This window comes from Hetaerina americana, unplaced genomic scaffold (genome assembly GCF_022747635.1).
Source record: "Hetaerina americana unplaced genomic scaffold, ioHetAmer1.1.p SCAF_63, whole genome shotgun sequence".
Classification (NCBI taxonomy): Eukaryota; Metazoa; Arthropoda; class Insecta; order Odonata; family Calopterygidae; genus Hetaerina; species Hetaerina americana.
The window spans coordinates 1,397,737-1,417,651 of NW_027287239.1; the positions used below are offsets into that span (position 1 = coordinate 1,397,737).

Consider the following 19,915-nt stretch of genomic DNA (forward strand, 5'->3'; position numbering starts at 1 on the left):
GTTAATATAATGTAGCCAAAAAGGAGGGAATAAAAAATTTTATATTTGTTTGTGAAGTGACCAAATTATCTCATTATTATTTTCCCAAAACTCTATAGATAATACATAAAGCCATGAAAATTGTGGGTTTTTACAAGGGGGTACCCGAAAGTAACCAGAATAGTGTTGAGGTTGGCGGAGCTTACGTAGTATGCATTTCTTCCACTAGGTGAACATAGCGCAACTCTTTACAAGTTCTAGGAAGGCATTGTTGTCATCTGGTTGTGCTCAGTCACAACAATTCATGTTGTAGTTTTCCAGTTTTGCTTGCGCTTAGTTTTTTGTCTCTGTGGATTTAAGTGAACTGCGCCTGTCGCTTTGAAATTTTGCTCACTGTTTGGGAAAAACACTGCAGAAACTGTTGTGATGTTAAAACCAGTAAACAAGGATTAAGCTATGGGAAAAACTCAAGTGTACCAATGGTTTTCTTGTTTCAAAGAAGGTGAAAAGTCGTTTGATGACAAACCTTGTTCATGACGTCCGTCAACTTCTAGAATTGACGAATGTGTGTAATAAGTTAACACTTTGGTCCTATGGTTACGACCCCAAAACCAAACAACTGTCAAGCCAGCGGAAAACTTCACTGATTCACGATAATTACCCAATTACTCAGTTGTTGGACTTAGTTTGTCTAAAAAACAAAGAATATCTTCTTCCTTGAGTTCCCTGTTTGGAGATTTGGATAGATGAGAAGTAGTGGCTGATTCTCGGGAAAATGTTTTGGGGGAAGTATTTGAGCACAAAGACAACCCTCCCAAATCCCACTGTGTGTATCAAGGGCTAAGTATTGGTAGTAAAAACTAATGATGACAAAATTATTAATATGAAACAATTATTAATGACAAATTTTCTAATCTCAAAGTAGAAGTTAAAATTCTTTTAAATTATATTCTTTTTCTAAACATGTAGATGAGATAACTGCATCATTGAATTTTTTTATCATACCTCTAATAATTGGAATGGTATAAAAAGAAATGCAAAGAAAAGTGCAAACCTACAAATTCATCATCAACAGCCCTGGCATTTTTCACATATGCCAGGGAAAAGAGACTGACATTAAAATGGTTAATATACTGCATTTTATGCATGTATGAAATTAAAGTATTTCAGCTGTACAATTTCCTCTGAGTAACTTCTTGCAAATGAGGCAAACAAGTTGCTTTAGCATATTTTTCAGTTTCTAACTTGATACTTCCATTTAAGGTCATCATGTTCTAACTTAATTGTAATAGATAATTCTTGAGTTATTTCTGGTCTCAGTTTGGCCCAAGAGTTCCTTAGTTTGTTGGCCAAATGAAGATTGAAGTTAACTCAGAAAAGTTTTCCTATCTGTTACTCCAAAAAATTAAATAATACTACTGTCCATAATACTACAAAGCGACATGAATTGGACAGTTGCACATCCCTGATCTGAATAATCTAGCCATCTACTCAGCTTTATCAACCCTGTCTTTAGTTTGGTGGTATACTTCCCAGTGAGAACTGTATGTTTTGATTTATCTAGTAATGTAGAATTATAATGAAAAGCTCATTATGAGAGCATTAACTTTCCTTGGTGTACGGTAAGAATTCCTTATTATCTATGAAAGAAACCAGTATATTATACGTTCTCTCCGGACTTTGCAACTAGTTACTTTGTCTTCCCCACCCCCTTCCCTTCCACCACTCACATCGTAGTCACCCATGCTGCCTTCCACTTTTCCGCCCTCTTCCCCTCTTTTCCACTTCCCTCCCCTTACCCTCTTTTCAGCATATAAACTGGACTCTGAGTAATGTCTGTTACCTCATGATGATGTAGTTACATTGAAACCGATCGTAATAAATCTTATTTTGTGGAAAATTGCCAAGTTTGAATTAATCATGATATTCCACCATATCATGTCTGAAACGTCTCTTTTCATCAGTCTATGGTTAAGTTAGGCAAAGCTCTCTAGTATAAGTGGTCACACTTTTAAATATTTTACCAAAAATGTCATGGAGCAAAGGTGGCAGGATATGCAATTAATGCCCAGAATAATTATGTACTTGCCTCTCTGGCTAGCAACTCCTTCCGTTTCAGCAGTTTGTCGCTCAGTGCTTCAGGTGGGTTGAGAAGGTGAAGAATAGAATGCTTCAAGTCAATCACAGAAGAATGCCTGGGATGTAATTTCACTAATGCTCTGCCCAAAACATTTTCATAAGCATCGAATTCTATTCCTTCCTCCTCTAACCCCTTGACCCACTCATTGGCCTGCCAAGCTGCTTTTCTCGCCCTAGCACCATCCATGCTCTCATGACAGTTCCTGCAAGACCACTTCTCGCCACTTTCTGCCTTGGCACCTTGCAGCCAACCCTCTGACAGTGGATTTTCTGGAAGCACACAATCACCACACTTCCTGCATTTTAATCCAGTAAGACAGGCACCCAATTCCTCACGATCAGAGCACCTTTTGCAGCAGCACAAGAACAGTTTTGAATAGTACAGATGGGTCCGTCTCTCTGGTGTGCCCCATAGAGAATCTGTATAAGTCAAGGATATAGTGACCCCCATGGGTATATCTACTGCTGCCCTCAGTGTCAAAGGGAAACCTTCATCTGATGGGCCAAAGATGCGGAATGCAGTGGGGGTGCAAGAATGCTCAGCGAGGCAAGCCACAGGGTAAATAGCCTGTAGTGAATGTCCTGCTGATATAACTTCCATTCCGTTCACCTCCAGTGTAGCAATTATTCTTAAGATGTCAGACTCAGTGGCACCATAAGATTTGCCAAAGCGTGCTTCAAAGAGTGCAGCAAGGGCTTTGGAACGCCTTTGGTGAGTTTGAGGGCGTTTTGTGTTTTCATGTGATTCCATAGCTTCCATTTGAGCCCAAGAAGTTGGAGATGATATTCGCAGGGAGAGACACCTTAGTAGGATTATACAGTCATATAGTGAATCCCACATTGTTGGATCTTTAAAAGTGACCTGAATAGGATTTAAAAAAGAATAGTAATTGTGAGGAATGCATCCATGAATTGAATCAAGTCAATGGAGATCATCCATAACTGTAGCATTTTTTATAATTTGAATGCTAAGTAAGATTTTGTTAATTGAATTGATTTCAAAGGTTCAAGCAATATTTTTCTAGATGATTCATTTCTTTCTAAATTAATATGTTCAGGACTTGTAAATACAGTACAATTTTTAGGTGATAACTGTTATAATTAACATGTCAAACAAAGTTTAGAAATTGTATGCATGTAATTGGCAACTATACTAACAACTTTTTGATCGAATTGAAAACCAACTGACTACAACTAATTGCTAACAAACTGCTGCCAAAGAGCTTTCAAATTACAGTATCTGGTATTTTTTTGTACAAGGTTAACACTTTTACCAATTGAAACATTTTGTTACTTCTAAAAATCAATTTTTTAAATGTGTGAACAGTTTCGTCAGTCACAGCTTAAGGCATGAATCTGGCTAATCTAATATGATGAAATATATAATATATCTAGAAAATACATTCAAAATAATTAATTATGATGAAATGAAATAATTTACGTAGAAAAAATATTCAAAATAATGCCAGTTGTGCCATTTGATTCATTTCAATGCCATTGTATCATGCATATTTTCCTGGGAGTCATTACAAGCTGTTGCATAAATTCTTTTTTATGTACCATTGTATGGAGGATTTTGCTATCTAATCATATTTCTCACCATTTCCTTGACTCTCTGAGTTAGTAATAATCACTAGAATAATCTAAACAATGAAAAAATAATTATTATAATCTAGTTTTAGCATAGTCTTAATTTATAACTTTTTTCATTCAAAATATGCATTCATTAGACCAATCCCTCTATTTGATGACATTAGCCAATACGTATAAAATTATAGTATTGAATATTTATTTCAAACAGTTAATAGTAGTCTGGTTAATGATTGTGCTTACAATTTTGAATTAATATAAATTAAGGAAAAAATTAAAGCTAAGTAAATTATAGTGGGAACTAGCCTTAACTCCAGTGCCAACTGTAGCAACACATTCTGGAAGATGTCTTGGATGTACAGAACATTCCTCTGAACACATTGGCCACCCACAGCTAGGACACATGTAAATATTGCCATCATCAAGGGGTTGATAACATGTTATGCAAGGTGCAGGACAATTGGATCCATTTGAGGAGACAGGTCCGGTGGCAAGTGGAAGCGTCTGAAGAACAATTTCACCTGAGAGCAGATCTCTGGCTGCCACAAGGTGCCTCCCAACTTGTTCATTGGTGCATATTTGGTAGTTAGGAATTGTTTCATCTTCAAAGTCTTGTTTTGTAATGTCATTTATTGATTGCTCAGCTTTTGGGTTTGTAACTGTCTGCAATGCGTCCCATTTTTGGTCTTCAACCACAACACTCATTACTGTATAAATTAGAAGGTGAACCAAACAATTACATTACTCAAATAAGCAATTAAATTATTCACAAAAAAAAATTTGTGGAATCATTATTTTGAGCTATTCTTAGGTTCAGTTACCACCCAATGTGCTTATTATACATGTATGCCACCATATAATAAGTCTCATGATGATAAATAGGTCAATTATATACTGTTGCATATAATTGAGTTATTCATCATCACAAAAAATAAACTTTGAGGCACTATTAACTGTGAATGTGCAAGGGAAAGATGGCATCAGTTTTAGTTCAATGGACTGGTCTTGATTTCATTTAATACATGCTATTGCATATGGACGTACTATATAGAACTCTTAGCAGTTGTAGCATTCTCTTCACATTCTCATGCCTTGAAAAATGCATACACTTTATCTCAACGCTTATGAAATCACATTAACATTGTATCACATGCATTGTAGGCTTTGCTTGTATAATGTATTGAGAGCATCTATGTGAAAATAAGGTTCACTTTGCCCATTTTAATTTGCTAAAGGAGAGGCACAGAACAAGTTTCTGTTTAGATATCTATTTAGTTTATTTACGGAATGTTTTGTATGTGAGATTTTCCATTAACCTATCTTCAGTATTTCCATCCCATGTCACCCATTTCGTCTCCTGCCACATTTTTGCTGTCAGTATTAAGGCTAAAGTAATTCGCCGGACAGAATCCTATGTATCGCAGAGTGCAATTTATCAAGCCCGTGTGGACGCAAGAAGAGAGGCAGTGGAACGTGAGACGAAAGGCTCCCCACAAATGGAGTGGGGGTAGATGAGTGTTTTGGGGAGGAGGTGGCTAGGTACTGTTGGCGAACCGCCAGTCAGGTGGTGGGTGGGGTGGATTAGATGGGGAAATTGTGGACGGAGGGGGGGGGGGGCGAGAGGAATTAAGCGCGAGAGGGAAGAGGCTCATGTGTAGCTGTCAACATTTGTTTGTCGACCTCGTGGAGACCACGTGGCGTTGGCCTTCTATTAGCCACCCGTTGCGTCCCATCCCCTCCGCTTGGCTCGGTAATTCCCCCCTCGCCCCTTTTCTATCTTCCCCGCACTTCCATTCGTCTTCTTCCCTTTCGCTCCCCTGGTGAAGCGTTCCAATCTGCCACACTCCCTGCGGGAAGGTGATGTGGTGTGAGGGGGAGTGAGCGTAGCGACCTGGAGGAATGTATTTATATGGCGCATCGGAAGTGCTCTTAATTTGTCCGTTTCCGATCGCGGGAGTGGGAAAAACAAACCTGGGTAGTGTAGAATTGTGAGACATAAATAGTGGTGCTCGATTTTGAGGTAGTCTTTTCGCTTTCTTTTTGTGATCTTTGGTTTTAATAATTTCGAGGTCCTCTTTATTATAATGATAGTTTATATTTTCCTCTATCACTTAAGGTGCAAGCTTTCTCTTTAGCTCCTGGATTAATCCTCTTTGTAGACCTTACGCGACGGCAGAAATTGAGGCTTGCAATTTCTGTGAACTCTATCTGAAGCACTTAAAAGGTTGTCAAATCGCCGAAGTATGCCATTAGTTTCGTGTGCAGTACTCACGCAGCGGTTGATATTTCACTAAATTTTCCTCCATTATATTTTGCCTAGGTTTTCGTATCAAGTAGACGTAATTCAAGACCCTTTTTTGACTATTTTCTATTGCTCGCAGTAAAATTTGCATAAAAAAATCCTGGTGAATACAAAAAGGAACTTAATTAAGAATAGCAATTTTTAATTAATCATGATATTCCACCATATCACGCCTGAAACGTCTCTTTTTATTCAAAAAGGAACTATTCAATTTAGGGTGTAGCCACATACTTCCCGACGCCATAGGCCCCCAACTGATTCAGCCGCATCTAGATAAATGAGCACTTCGACCAAGAACTTATAGCATCTCAAGCGCGAGCGAGTCTTGCCAAAATACGTCATGGGGGAACTACTTTTGAAGCATTGCCTTTAAATACTCTAATTTCTCGTGACCGTTAGGATTTCAAGCCACGCTTGTGTTTTGGCATGGGTGAATATTTCAGCGCAATCGATTTACCTGGTGCTGTCATTGTTTTATTCTGAAGTCCTTATTCGGCTTTAATGCTGATCTATGTTTTCCAATTTTATGCAAAGTATATCCGCATTTTCTCCGTCGATTGTTTGTAAATATCGTGTCCGCTGCTACCTATTAATGGGATTTATAGTGAAAGTTCAAATGGAAACAGCTTTTATATTGGGTCATAAATAAAAAATGTATTGGCAAGTGTTTCTTAAATTAATATTTACTATTTCGGCCTCTATTTAGAAACTCCCTTAGTATTCCAACGTAAAATACAGCGGAAATAACATGGAGTTGTGATTAGGGTTCATTGAGCTAACATTTTGCTTTATTACTCCTGTAGAATATATCTTATTAAGGCTAAAATAAAATCTTTCATATAAAATAATTGTCAAGCATATTAAATGGCTCTACGTGAGAAAAAAATAATATTTAAAAGAGGCGGAAAGTTATGTCAAATTTGGCAGTTGTCCCCATCTGTCAATTCCCTTGGAATTGTTAAGTTGGATGAAATTCACCGTGTCTGGGAGGATGAGAATGCGACGATACTGACTGATAAAAATACCAGCTCGCTTTGTTTATAAACATGGAAGTCAGCGGGGCCTTGTGGCCAAATAAAAACCCGACTTCCTTTTGTATTTTTCCTGTTCTTCATTCTTAAATGTTATTTATATTCTGCTTTGATGATATTACGGACCAGGAGTCGGCATACTATTTCTAACCATTTTTCGGGCTCGTATTCAGCCACCGGGCTACCTGTTCTGGGTTACTTGGAACGCAGAATCCCCGGGAAAGAACAGGCGGCCCCTGGGTCGTGAGGTTTTACCGCCAACTCGGCTAGGTGGATATTTGATTTCATGGACTTTGGTGCTTCGCAGTCGAACGCCAGTGTTACGGTACGCCGCTAATTCAAGAAAAGCCAGGCATGATTTCAACTCACAGAAGAACATTGGTTGATGGCATAATTGTGAAAATTCAGCCGAGTTTTTTTTTCTTGCAGACAATTACGATGAATTTTCTGCTTTCGTTCACCATATATTTCAGTCACCTTTTGTTTTTTCCCTCTGCATTTTCAATTTTATTTATCGTTTTTCAGAAATTTTCAGTTTTTACAGAAATTTCGAACTATTTGGTTCATAAAATATCGATTATACTAAGGGAGTTTGAAAAAGTAAAGGTTTTAGTTCAATCTAGCCGAGATACTTTTGTGGGCAGGTACATTGTCCTGATGGACAACATTTTTTCCCTCTGCAAGCTGGATCTGCTTCCGCGAATTTTTGCGTCCAGTTTCGTTAGAAGGCTAGAATAGTACACTCCAGTTTTTTTTTATCTTATCCAAGGTAGCCGATCAACTAAAGACTTGGCTCCCATCCGCTGCATTCATTGTTGTTTCGATTCTGGTGTGTAATGGCGAATCCATGTTTTAATCCGTTGTCGCATTTCGACGCAGAAAATCACTCATGTTTTTCGTAAAGCGCGTAATTCCTCGTGCAAAATATGACCGACGCGTTCTTTTGAGATCCTTACAGATTAGCTATTTCGCGCACCTTCGTACTTCGAGCTTCCAAAACCTTCTTTTACGAAGAATTTTATCATTACATGATGCTTGATTTTTTCCTTTTCTAGCTATGTACGTACCGCGACTGATTCAAACGACTGCCTACAGCAAATTGCTGGATGGAACGTGTTTCAATTTCACACGGCGAATACTCACTCATATGAACATGAGGGAAAAATTTATGGGCGAACACGAGAAATTTTCAGATCACCGTCGTACATTTTTAGGTTTTATGGATATTGGCACCCTTAATATTTAAAGAATGATTTGAGGACTGTCGCAATTGGCAATGAGATGTATTACTGCCATCATAATCGGAAATCAAATGCGTTAACGCCTGAGTTTTTTCGAACTAGCGAAGCAGTGATGTTTCGGTCGACTTTTTGTGAACATGGTTTGTTTTATTTTATATGAGCATTCAACGTAGGCTTTTTATCAAGTATGCCAATCTCGGTAAGTTTTTGGTGGATCAAGTGATGAGCTGGCAGGATTAACCATTGCCTAAACCCTGCAAGCAGGGCACGAATTGCTTAATTCCTGCCAGCAGGGCACGAAATGTTTTAAAACTAGATCACAATAAGTCATCATCTCCTCGTGCATCCTGGCTCCCTCCATTCCATTCAACATTGCTATTTTTTTCCGCCTCTGCCTCGTTTATCCAACATTCTCCACTCCAATCACTGTCTTCTATATTCTATTGTCATTCAATATGACCCAAAGCTATTTTTCGTGCCTTCTTTGAATTTCTCCTGGTAATCTTCTCTCCTCCGCTACGATGCCTTCAGGGGTTCGGTGGAAGAAGAGACTATCTTGTCTCAATATCTCCCCAATTAAGACCTTTTATTATTATTATGCCGAGAATTTCTTCGTTTGTATTCCTTCCCGCCCATTTCACTTTTTCCACCATTCTCCTCATTCGCTGCTCAAAAATCTGTTATTGACGTTTATTCTCTTTCCTCAAAACCCAAGTTTCCAATCTTACCTCAGGAGCCCCTCAACAAATACTGTTCTTTTGCAAAAGCTCTTTAACCAGATGCAATTCTTCGTATGGTGTCTTCACTATTTTTCCCGCCTTCTAAAACACTTCCTAAATAGGTGAAATGTTTCACCTGTTCTAGTTTATGTTCCGCAATTTCAATGTTTATTTGAAGCCTTACCCTCATTACCTTCGTTTTTCTCATTGAATGTCATCCCTTCCTTATCTCGCTGATTCTGTATTACTCCCCGGCAATAATTGTAATTCCTCGGCTGACTGGCAGCTGGTCCATCCGCGTCGGACTTAATCAGTCCCCTGCCAACTTTCATCACTTTCTCCAGTCCTATGTCTGCTTCAACTTCCTCCACGTATGCGTACGTTGGCTAGTAAGGATGATACTCTAATACGTTGTTTTCTCCCTGCATAACATGCCCATCCCGATTCTCCGTGCTAAACTTGTGTTGTCTGGGAGATATGCAGGTTTCGTATACATAAGTTGCCTTGTTCTCCAGTATACATGGACTCCATTTTCCGCTATGCATCTATTAGTTCTACAAATTTACTCTATCGAATGGCTTCCTACGCAGTCTGAATCATGTACATGTTTCCTGTCCGACCTAATACTGGACATAATTTTGAGTAGTGGGGAAAAATATTTTGACCATTAATATCGTAATTGAATAGATGGATTTAAGATGTCATTTTTTCCACAAGCGATAAGGGATCAGAGTAACATTGTCCGGCCGCGGTAGGGTCATATTCTGGTCAAAATTAGTCTGGTGTGTATTCACTCCCTGCCACACACCCTAGCGGTGGCTTTGCAGGGTACTGAAATATCAAATATCTTTAACTCTGTGATTATGGTTGTGTTTAGAAAATACCTTTTTTGCAATTTTTGTATTCTAAATGAAATATCTTGGCATATGTGTACCAAGCGGTGTTTTAGAAGGGGGGAAAGAAGCACAAATTTGTTGTGATGAGCCTAATATTGGAATTTAACTAGTGACCCTCAGAACTTTTATTCCACCAGCCATTCCGGAAGTTTCCCCCCAAGTGATGTGTTTCTAAGCATCGCCGTTTGATAGATAGCAACGCAATTAGCATTATGTTTCGGCAGCTCTTCGTTCCAGGCTGTCCTCCAATATTATACTGACAACTTGTTAATATAAAATCTCATGTAAATGCTTCTCACACATTTCTTAGAAAACTTTCCCCATTATTATCCGGTCTAAAGTTTAGAAGAAGCCCTCTTGCTTCATAATATTTGTATTCCCAATTTTTCTTAAAAACATTTCCTTTTTATGATTCAAATAAATAATACTGCTCAAAGGTACATATAGTATGTGTGCATCTTCTGTTAATGAATAGTATTTGAGTCGTATTTTTTGGTCACCAATGTAAACCAGTTGTGTATTTATGAGAATTCTATATTTAATGATTATATCTAATGATGTTGTGGAACTTAATTCTTTCCAGTTTCTTTCGATTAGTTTTTATTCTTCTGTATCTTGTCAAATAGCATAGATGTATATCGTACGTAACATTAACTTGCAATAATTAGGGCACGATCTAGTGAATTTCATGCTGAAATATCGCATGTGTTTCAGAAAGGCTTCACGTTATTCAGTGTACTCTTTGGTACTGGCATAGTTCGGAATGAGTGAGTTCGTGCGGCAAATGGATTTGTATATTTTTGGGTCACACAGAAGTGGCAGGTTATTGAAAATAAGTAATTTAATCGTCCGTCCGTAGAACCGGGTTCAAGGTAGTGCTTACGCCGAAATTCAACATAACACCAGAATGCATGCGTTGCGTGTACGTATAATAATAATTAATAATTTGGCCCGTTCGATTAGAATCGGGCGATTTATTGTTTCAATTTTTTGGGGTACCTATTTTTTAAACCCCCAATACAATTTCGTTAATTTTTTACAAAATATGAGTTACAGATTCCTTCCTTTCCGTCGTTCTCCCCATTTCCACTTTATCTTTTGTTGATAAATCTATCCAGTATTTTCCTAATCGGTTTCTTGGGTAGATATTTCCCAATTTGTTGGACGTAATGTAGGTATCCAAGGATAGCTTCCAGTCCTCTTCTTTCCTCGGTATAAATTGGGCAATAAAGGACTCTCGTGTATTTCCGTGCACGTATAATCATCATATACAAGCTTCATCAATAATACGGCATAAATAACCAAGATTTACTCATCTTTAGCGTTCGCTGACTAGTTTTCATCGCCGCGCTAAAGGGTACTCTAATACATCCACAAAGTTACGAAGTTCTTAGCTGTCGTCGGAGTGACTAGCGACCCGAAAAGGCGTGTGATGAGTCATTTAAGACCGGAAAGGAAGAGTTCTTGGTCCCAGAAAGTGTCGAGAGTCGCGGGGACACTTTTGGCGTCCTTAATTGGATTTCGGAGGATCACTTCATTCATAAACTGCGGGGAACACGGGAGGGTCATTTCATTAGACCGCGCGCACTTCGCGAAGATTCCGCGTGGATTGAAAGTTGGAAGACTGGGCGCGGTGGGCCTGCCAGTCAGTAGCCAAGTCCCCAGTTACTCCTTCGGGTATTTTCGTAGTTGTAAGTTCTAAAATGACTCTTGTGCGAACCGGCATCTGGAGTAGGCAAGTTTCATTTCACGCCTTGAGAGGACTGTCTACGCGTTTGCTAAAGAAGCCGTGAAAGTCTTTTTAAGAGTCCTTGCCAGATTTCGTAACAGTGGACATAACAGTTTGAGACATCTCTCTTCCGAAGGTGACGGTCAGCAGTCCGGAAGGGATAATAGCTATGGCAACGGTGTTGTGTTATCACACAACTCTGTTGCAATACGTGGGTGGTCAAAGTAAACGCTAATTTTATTTTCAAATTGTATTACTTCGTAATTGCAATATTTTTATATCCCACTACGATAAATCCAGCTGAAAATTAGTATTATCGCGAGTAAATGTAAGTATTATAAACCAGAAATGGATGGAATTTGAACTCTGGTGCACGAAAACTTAAGATCGTTCTCTGTAGTCCCGTTTATGTTCATTATATTGCATTTCACTTTCAGACGTGGAGGATTTTTATCTCATTGTGAAAACTTAGAAGAGGAACGGGTCCCCGTTTTCACGCTGGAGCCACAATTTGCTCTCAAAAACTCTTGATGGGCCAAAGGCGCATCGCAAACTCGTCGAAGATTTGATTCAGATTGCCCGGCGAATCACTCAAAAGCGTATAGACAACCATATTAGTATATCTAAGGAACGTGTCGGCTTCATTTTTGAACAATTGGGATACCGAAAAATCAGTGCCACGCCGTCTTACAGATGAGAACAAACAAAACCCTCCTTATTCCCCGGATCTTGCGCCTTACGATTTTTATTTTTTTCCTCAAATCATTAGAGATCTCTAGGTTAATCATTACGCCTCGGACGATGAGGTGAAGGCAAAAATTTTATTATTGCGCGCTGTTTAACTCGCGTTGACATATCACTAGAATACGTCTACATACTTCCGCTTCTCAAAATACTCTGGATGACTGTAACGACCTCAAACCTGCGCGTGCTTGTTGAGGGGGAATGTTACTTCCACATGTCATCAGGAGTGCTTCTGAAGGTCATTTTGTTTGTGGTCTAGAACCAATGGGTGTATTATTTTTCAGCCTCCCAACGTACAATTTTCACTCGTAGGAAGATAAAATAATGCAAACACATCAAATTCGCATGACGAAAATTAAGTGTAGATGGTGAGGCTGTTAAAAAAACTTAAAATCATCACTTCTGAAGACTTTTAATGCACATTCAACTTATAAAAAGACAGAAAAATTACTTCTTTTTAATACTCATGATTAGAAATATTTTTCCTTGATTGAAGTGCCTTTTAAACTAAGTACTGCTTTTTCTTCAAAATGCTTATCAATTGCGAGAATAAAATTAAGCAGCTAAGCAGTATGGCTTGATTCATTGCTACCAGAAGAAATTTAATATTTCGTCTTTTTTAAGTTCAATGTGCAAGTCTAGTCCTACACACTCTCCTAGTAATAGGACCCCAAGATAAGCTGAAAGCAAACGTTTTTACAGATACATAGCGTAACTCTTCGGCGATGATTTTAGCGAAACGGTAATAGGCTCTGCCTGCTGCAATGTTTTCATTTGTAAGTCCTTGAAAATCTTTTTCGAATAACTTTGTAAAATTTTTGTGCAGTTTCCAAGGAATTTCAGTACTTTTAGTGTTATTTTACGTTATTCTCTTGAAATGTTTTGAACGTCTCACCATGAATCGTTATGTGATGTATTTTCAAAGTGTTTTCTTTAAACACTCACAAATTATTTACAAATAAGACGCTGATCTGTCTTGGTAGATTGTCCACACAGAAATAATTGACCGAACATTACTCCTTGAATACCCCGCATCAATTATCTCTCTACTTTCGTCTAATTCAAATCACTGGTGTGCGAACAATATTTAAAAATAAAAAGTAAAATATAATTTCAAAAAATATAAGTATTCCGTAAACAAAACATTCAGAGAGCAATTTTTCTCCATGGGCTCAGTTAAAAATAGTATTTCAAACCTGCTACGGCATAAATGATAGCCTAAATATTAGAAGCTGGTAAGATAGCACACCAAGAACGCATTAAAATTGCTACCATTGCAATATGTCGCTGTCACCCCGAGAATCGTCTGTATAATACATTAAGGATATATATATATATATATATATATATATATATATATACACATACATATATATTTACATATATATATTTACATATATATATATATATATATATATATATATATATATATATATATATATATATATATATATATATATATATATGTATATATATCGCGAATTTTGAATTTCTGCGGGTTACACGTATTTGATTATCGATTTTTTTGTGGCGTTATGTTGGTACTTATGTCTCTCACTTATGCCGAATAGTTCGGCGATTTTAAATGTTCTCTTAATTGTTGACAGCTGTTTTTCTGGGACGTGTTTTGGCTTTTCTTCGATTTTTGTCTGTTCCAAAAAATGGATGAAGGAATATGTATCAAATTTTGCGTGAAAAACGAAATTAAGTACGCGGACGCATTCCGAATGTTGACTGTGGCATATGGAGAGACTACCTTGGACCGAAGCAACGTTTATAGGTGGTACAACATGTTCTCAGAAGGCCGAGAAGATGTGAACGACGAAGAGCGTACCGGGCGCCCGAGCACGTCGGGCGTGCGAACAACAGCCCAAAACATTGATGAGTGAAGAAAATAGTATTGGCCAATCGTCGAATCTCCGTTAGAGAAGTTGCTGAGGACCTAAACATATCGATTGGCTCGTGCCATAACCAATGATTTGGGTATGACATGGGTCGCCGCGAAATTCGTACCAAAATTGCTCAATTTCGACCAAAAACAGCAACACATTAACATTGCTAAAGAGGTGTTGGACTCTGTCCGCGAGGACCCGAACTCCCTCCAGAGGGTCATAACTGGTGACGAATCATGGGTGTATGGTTATGACGTGGAAACCAAAGCTCAATCATCCCAATGGAAGCTGCAGCACGAACCAAGGACGAAAAAAGCGCGCCAAGTTCGGTCGAATGTGAAAGTTTTGCTTAAAGTTTTCTTCGATTGCAGGGGCCTGGTGCATCTTGAGTTCTTGCCACAGGGTATGACGTAGGTAAATAAGGAATATTACCTGAAAGATATGCGCGAAGCAATCCGCCGCAAACGCCCGAATTTGAGGAAGAACAAAAATTAGCTTTTGCACCCAGACTACGCCCCTGCTCACACATCGTTACTTGTGCGCGAACTTTTTGCCAAAAACAACACACTAAATGATGCCGCAGCCACCGTATTCCCCAGATCTGTCCCCCAGTGACTTCTTCTTGTTCCCGAAACTGAAGAGGCCCATGAAAGGACGACGGTACGCTACGATAGACGAGATAAAGACTGCATCGAAGGAGGAACAAGATCACGAAAAATGATTTATTGAAGTGCTTCGAGGATTGGAAAAAACGTTGGCATAAGTGTATAATATCTAATGGGGATTACTTTGAAGGGGACAAAATAGATACTCATGAATAAATAAATAATATTTGAAAAAACACAAAAGTCGCGGTACTTTTTGAACAGACTTTGTATATATACATCATAATAATAATCATTATTCATCAGGTTTTTAGGACACATTATGATAAATTTCGTCAATTAGTACCAATACATATAGACAAGGAAGACATATATACAAGGAAGTATGACATAAATGTGTACGCGGACCCTTGCCCCTGTCTTACTGCATATCTACTTTTTCTGTCCAGCTTTTCAGATTTTTCGTTGAATTAATATAATCATGTGTAGTTGGACTACAAAATCTAAAACATTTTCTCGACAACCAGTTCCCTTGCATTGGAAAAGTTATTTCAAAATTCCATGTGTACATATAACTACCCACATTGTTTTATCAGGTAAATTTTAATTTCTTGTCATGTAATTACCAATATTAATAAATTAAATTTACATAGGATTATTTTGTGGGAGTGCTTTTTATTCACTGTTGAATTAAAGAAATCTGAAAATAATTTCGGTATAAGAATGTCTGCCCGTACTTTAGTTTCACGCAAGGGGCAAAGTGCGTAAGAGCCTCTTATTCAGTGTTGCAGGACCATCTTACGACAAATTATTATAGGGTATTTGAAAATCCAAACCACTTTGAAATCTTGAGCTCAAATAATATCTTTGGTTGACAGAGGCAAATGGTTTTTTGTTCGTCTCAAAACTCCTCATCCAATTCTGCGAAGCTTGCAGAAAACATCAATTGAGGTGGATAATAATTTTTCCCTAAGCTTTCTACTGTACTCGGGAATATTCTCTGTATTTCTTCTTAGTCGCTGCTATAAAGCCTGCTTCTTAACCTTCGATCGATCATCCTTAAATTTACGCAAATGGCCAATCGTAATAATTCATCATGACTTAAAATGAATTTTAATCAACTCCAGTAAGTTTTTGGTGTCGTTTATTGCAATCTCTGGGAACGAATGGTTTTTCGCATGATTTAGAGCTCTGAATACATACTCGCTGGATTTCGCTGGCTGTGAAGCCCAGCGCTGAATGTTGTAAACCTCACTGCCTGGCCGAGAGCCAATGAGTTTTTCGGGAGGGAGCGCATTGTCAAGACATCATGGTGCTGCGAGGTATTTTAGGAAACTTGCTTCTTGCAAAATAAAATTGCACCGCAAATATCGAAGAGTAGGCTCACAAAATATCACTCTGCTAAGCCTTGTTAAGCCCAGTCATTAAATGTAGTCTATTGTTGGAAAATGAGGTTTGAACGATCGCCGAAAATTAATACTTCGTTGGAGATGTGTTCATTACATTGTGACAAGTTACGCACAGTATACCATGCATCACTTTCTTCTGCTCCTCATATTGTTTTCCTCCACCGGTGTCGTCCAAAATACTAAGCTTTCCTCCCCTGTCTATCCGACATCTTGTCTTTTATGATGTGATTTAATGGTCTATTATCTCTGCAGCATATGCTAAATTCAATGTCTTTAGTTGAGAATCTACCCGTTGACGCATGTTCCACTTTCTCCAAAACTAGTTTTCTGAATATGCGCTCTTTGAAAAGTTTTGTGAACCTTTTATATTTGTCTTTAAGACCTAGTTATAATTTCTCTCTCATCTTCAATACCCATCTTTTACTAATACATTTCTTCAATTAATATCCTTACTGGCATTATAATTTTCGTCCAAAACAATGACCGAATTCTCAATTGATTGCTTTAATATTTACCATTATGTATTAATGGTAGCCATTTATTCCTCTTTTAATACATTTTTTCTGGGAAATGTCAGCTCACCCTTGCACCTGTTAGCTCGGAGGAGTAGATGTGCACATAAGAGGAATTTGTGAAATGCTTGTGGTGTTTCACAGACCCAACTAGTGGAAAAGAAATGCGGTGGTGTATTTAGGAAACGTGTTTTCATCTAACGATTAGTGAGCAAATATTCTCCAGGAAAGTGAAGAGGTGTTCATTCGCAATGATCTATAGACGTCACCTTGATACTTGTCACGCATTTGGAACCCGAACTGAATTTTTTAAATTCATAAGAAAGGAACCTTATATTTATTATCACTGTGAAGAATTGCCTCAAAGCTACGCCGGAAATAATCAATTTCAGGGATGATACCTACTGCCCTTCCTTTTTATGATTAAGAGTTGCGGCGCGCGTTTCAACGCCACAATGCAAAAGGACCTAATTTTGGAATAATGCAGGCGAGAGAGAAAACTGAACGTTATAATCGTTGTGAACGGACAAACATCTTCCCACTATAACTTTAAATGTTCTGTTGGGAGCTTATGGTGACAAGAAGGTGACCTTTTCGGCTTAGTGTTCTAGATAAATGGAAATCGTTTTAGCTTAGTGTTAGCATGGAGGGATACTTTCCGGCGTTGTGTTATGCGAGTATTGGTGGGCAGAACTACAGCGATAAGGGTAATTGGCTCCCTTATAGATCGATGTATGGAATCCTTTTTCTTTTGCTCAATTCTGATCACAATGGTGGAAACCATGGCGAAGAGCAATTCGAACCACTCGAAAGTGTCACCTAATGTTTTGAAGCGCCGGTTACCATAACAGCGTTTGGCTCAACAAACCCCACCACCCACGTTTGTGGCTGCTTACAAGATGAGATGTATTGCTTTATTTTGCCATCTTTTTCCTTGAAAAACTCATTGCTATTTGAGATTTACGAATATCTGCACCCATTAAATATTACATTGACTATCATATCACTTTAGTGCGCTCAACATAGATAAGTATTTAGGTATTCTTAAGGAAAGCGAAAATCCTGGAATGCAATATTAATTACTGCGGTTTTCAATCAGTAGGTCCTGTTACTGTAATTAGGTCTTGAAAAAATGTGCAACTGCGGTCTTGCAAGATGGTTTCCTTATGTTCCTCCGATGTTATTGCGGACAAAATAATTTGCATCGTTTTTTTGACCGAGACGCATATAAGGTAGTCGTTCGATAAAAAGTTCTATTTGCGGCCGTGTTGCCTTGCCTTTCCCCTTACAGAATAAAGAATAGTTAATGAGGGTGCAAAATTGAACTGATATAAGGTATTTTGAAAGCCGTTAGTCCGGCTCATATATTTTCAATAAAGACGGTGGATTTTCATTAACTAAACTCATATTACTGGCATTAGCGTGCACCGTTTATGGAATTGAATCTTGCAATAATGTGATTTAATGTAATGCTTCGTTTTTCGTAAAAGTTGTATGCACATTCGCAAGCCTGTATCTGATCCTTTTTATAAAATGCTTGCTCAAATCATCACTCTTGAGTCGTTGCAAAAGTTATGTAGGAAAAAACGTTCCGTCCACAGAGAGCTCGCTAAAGTGTGAGTAGGAATCATTCTCAATTTAGCGTCGGTAATTTAGACATATAGGTCAGTGGGTAAAACACCTTGCTACTGACCAGAAGCCCCTGGTTCGACTCCAAATGACGCCTCTGGGCACCGTCATCTTCACCCAAGCTGTGTGATTTTTCGTGTTTCCTGGGGGACCGCATGCGGCTCAGGGAAAGGAAACTGCCCAACCCTCTTGATGCTTGAATTTAGTACGAGATGAACTCTACCTTCGTCTATTAAACCAACATTCGGGTTGATTACTTTTCTTTAATGGTTAAATTTATTTCACGGAATGGTGTTGCATTATGTAACGATTCCGTTTTCGCATTCAGCATTCTCTGTACTTGGATTAGTCCGCTGCACTGACTCCATTACTCTCCGATGGTGGATTTCTTGGGATAGGTAATATTTTTCCTCTTCCTCATGCAAATCCCTTGTTGTTTAAAAATTGTAACTTTGTGAAATGTTTGTAAATTGCTCCAGCATTGGAAAAAATGATTTTTGTAGCATAGGATTTTCATTTTATCCTTTTCATTGTTTTTCATTGATTCTAATTTAGACTAATATTTATTTTGGTTATTAAGTTCCAGAGTACTTTCATAATATATATATATATATATATATATATATATATATATATATATATATATATATATATATATATATATATATATATATATATATATATACTGGTCGCGGTAGTCCAGGGGGTAGAGCGCTGGACTACTGACCGTAGAGTCCCGGGTTCGATTCTCGGGCAAGTCTCTGGGCACCTGCAGCTCCACCCAAGCTGTGTGATTTTTCGGGTACCAGATCTTCCTGGGAAACCATAACCGGCACAGGGAAAGGAACTGGCCCCCCTACCCAGATGTGTGAATTTCATGCGCCGTATATATTGTGGTACTGGGTGAACTCTATCATATCACCTACCAAACCGGCCTTCGGGTTGATTACTGTGTTTATGGTTCATATATGTATATATATATATGTATATATATATATATATATATATATATATATATATATTATTTTTGCTTTGTGTTTCCTTTCGTTGCACCGATGAAAATTCTTCAAATGTATTCTGGTCTTACTAATATGCACCTTTGCAACTTCTACATAACCGTTTGCAAATTCGTTTTGATCGTCCATCAGCTGCCGCCCTTCGGATAAATGATGTGATAGCTTCCCCGACGCTCTCCCCATCGAAGTTCTAGGCTTATGGTGTTCTGGGTTCTAGGTCTTGGGTCAGCTTTTTTTTACTAATACTACGGAAAGTCATTGATGACGGCGCAGCACCCGAACTGCAGGATTGTGTTCGGAAATTAGGAGGGAGAATGCAGAATCGGAAGGGAACTTACGCCTAGAAGTAATAACTTTTGCCTGAAACCACGCGGCGATCTCAGTTACTCATGCAACTCCAAATTTATTTTTCCGCTTCAAGGGACTCTGGAAGTAATTTCGAATTGAATATTTGTTCTTAAGAGTATCGCGATTGTGTTTAA

General features: G+C 38.3%; 2 protein-coding genes across 4 annotated transcripts in view; one reads left to right on the forward strand and one right to left on the reverse strand.

Moving 5' to 3' along the window:
• The window catches only part of Gcn2 (eukaryotic translation initiation factor 2 alpha kinase Gcn2), a 119,700-nt gene that overhangs the window by 66,592 nt on the left and 33,193 nt on the right, over positions 1–19,915 (forward strand). The window lies entirely within an intron of this gene.
• The window catches only part of LOC139695780 (SET domain-containing protein SmydA-8-like), a 36,882-nt gene that overhangs the window by 3,313 nt on the left and 13,654 nt on the right, over positions 1–19,915 (reverse strand). The window contains exons 2-3 of one of the 2 annotated variants that reach the window (XM_071594567.1): positions 4,021–4,415; positions 2,069–2,980 (exon numbers count right to left, since the gene is read on the reverse strand). In XM_071594567.1, coding sequence (XP_071450668.1) covers positions 2,069–2,980; positions 4,021–4,413 — 1,305 coding nt within the window. In that variant the 5' untranslated portion in view covers positions 4,414–4,415. Of the gene's footprint in view, positions 1–2,068; positions 2,981–4,014; positions 4,416–19,915 lie in introns of both variants that reach the window. The other variant, XM_071594566.1, reaches the window with a different exon arrangement.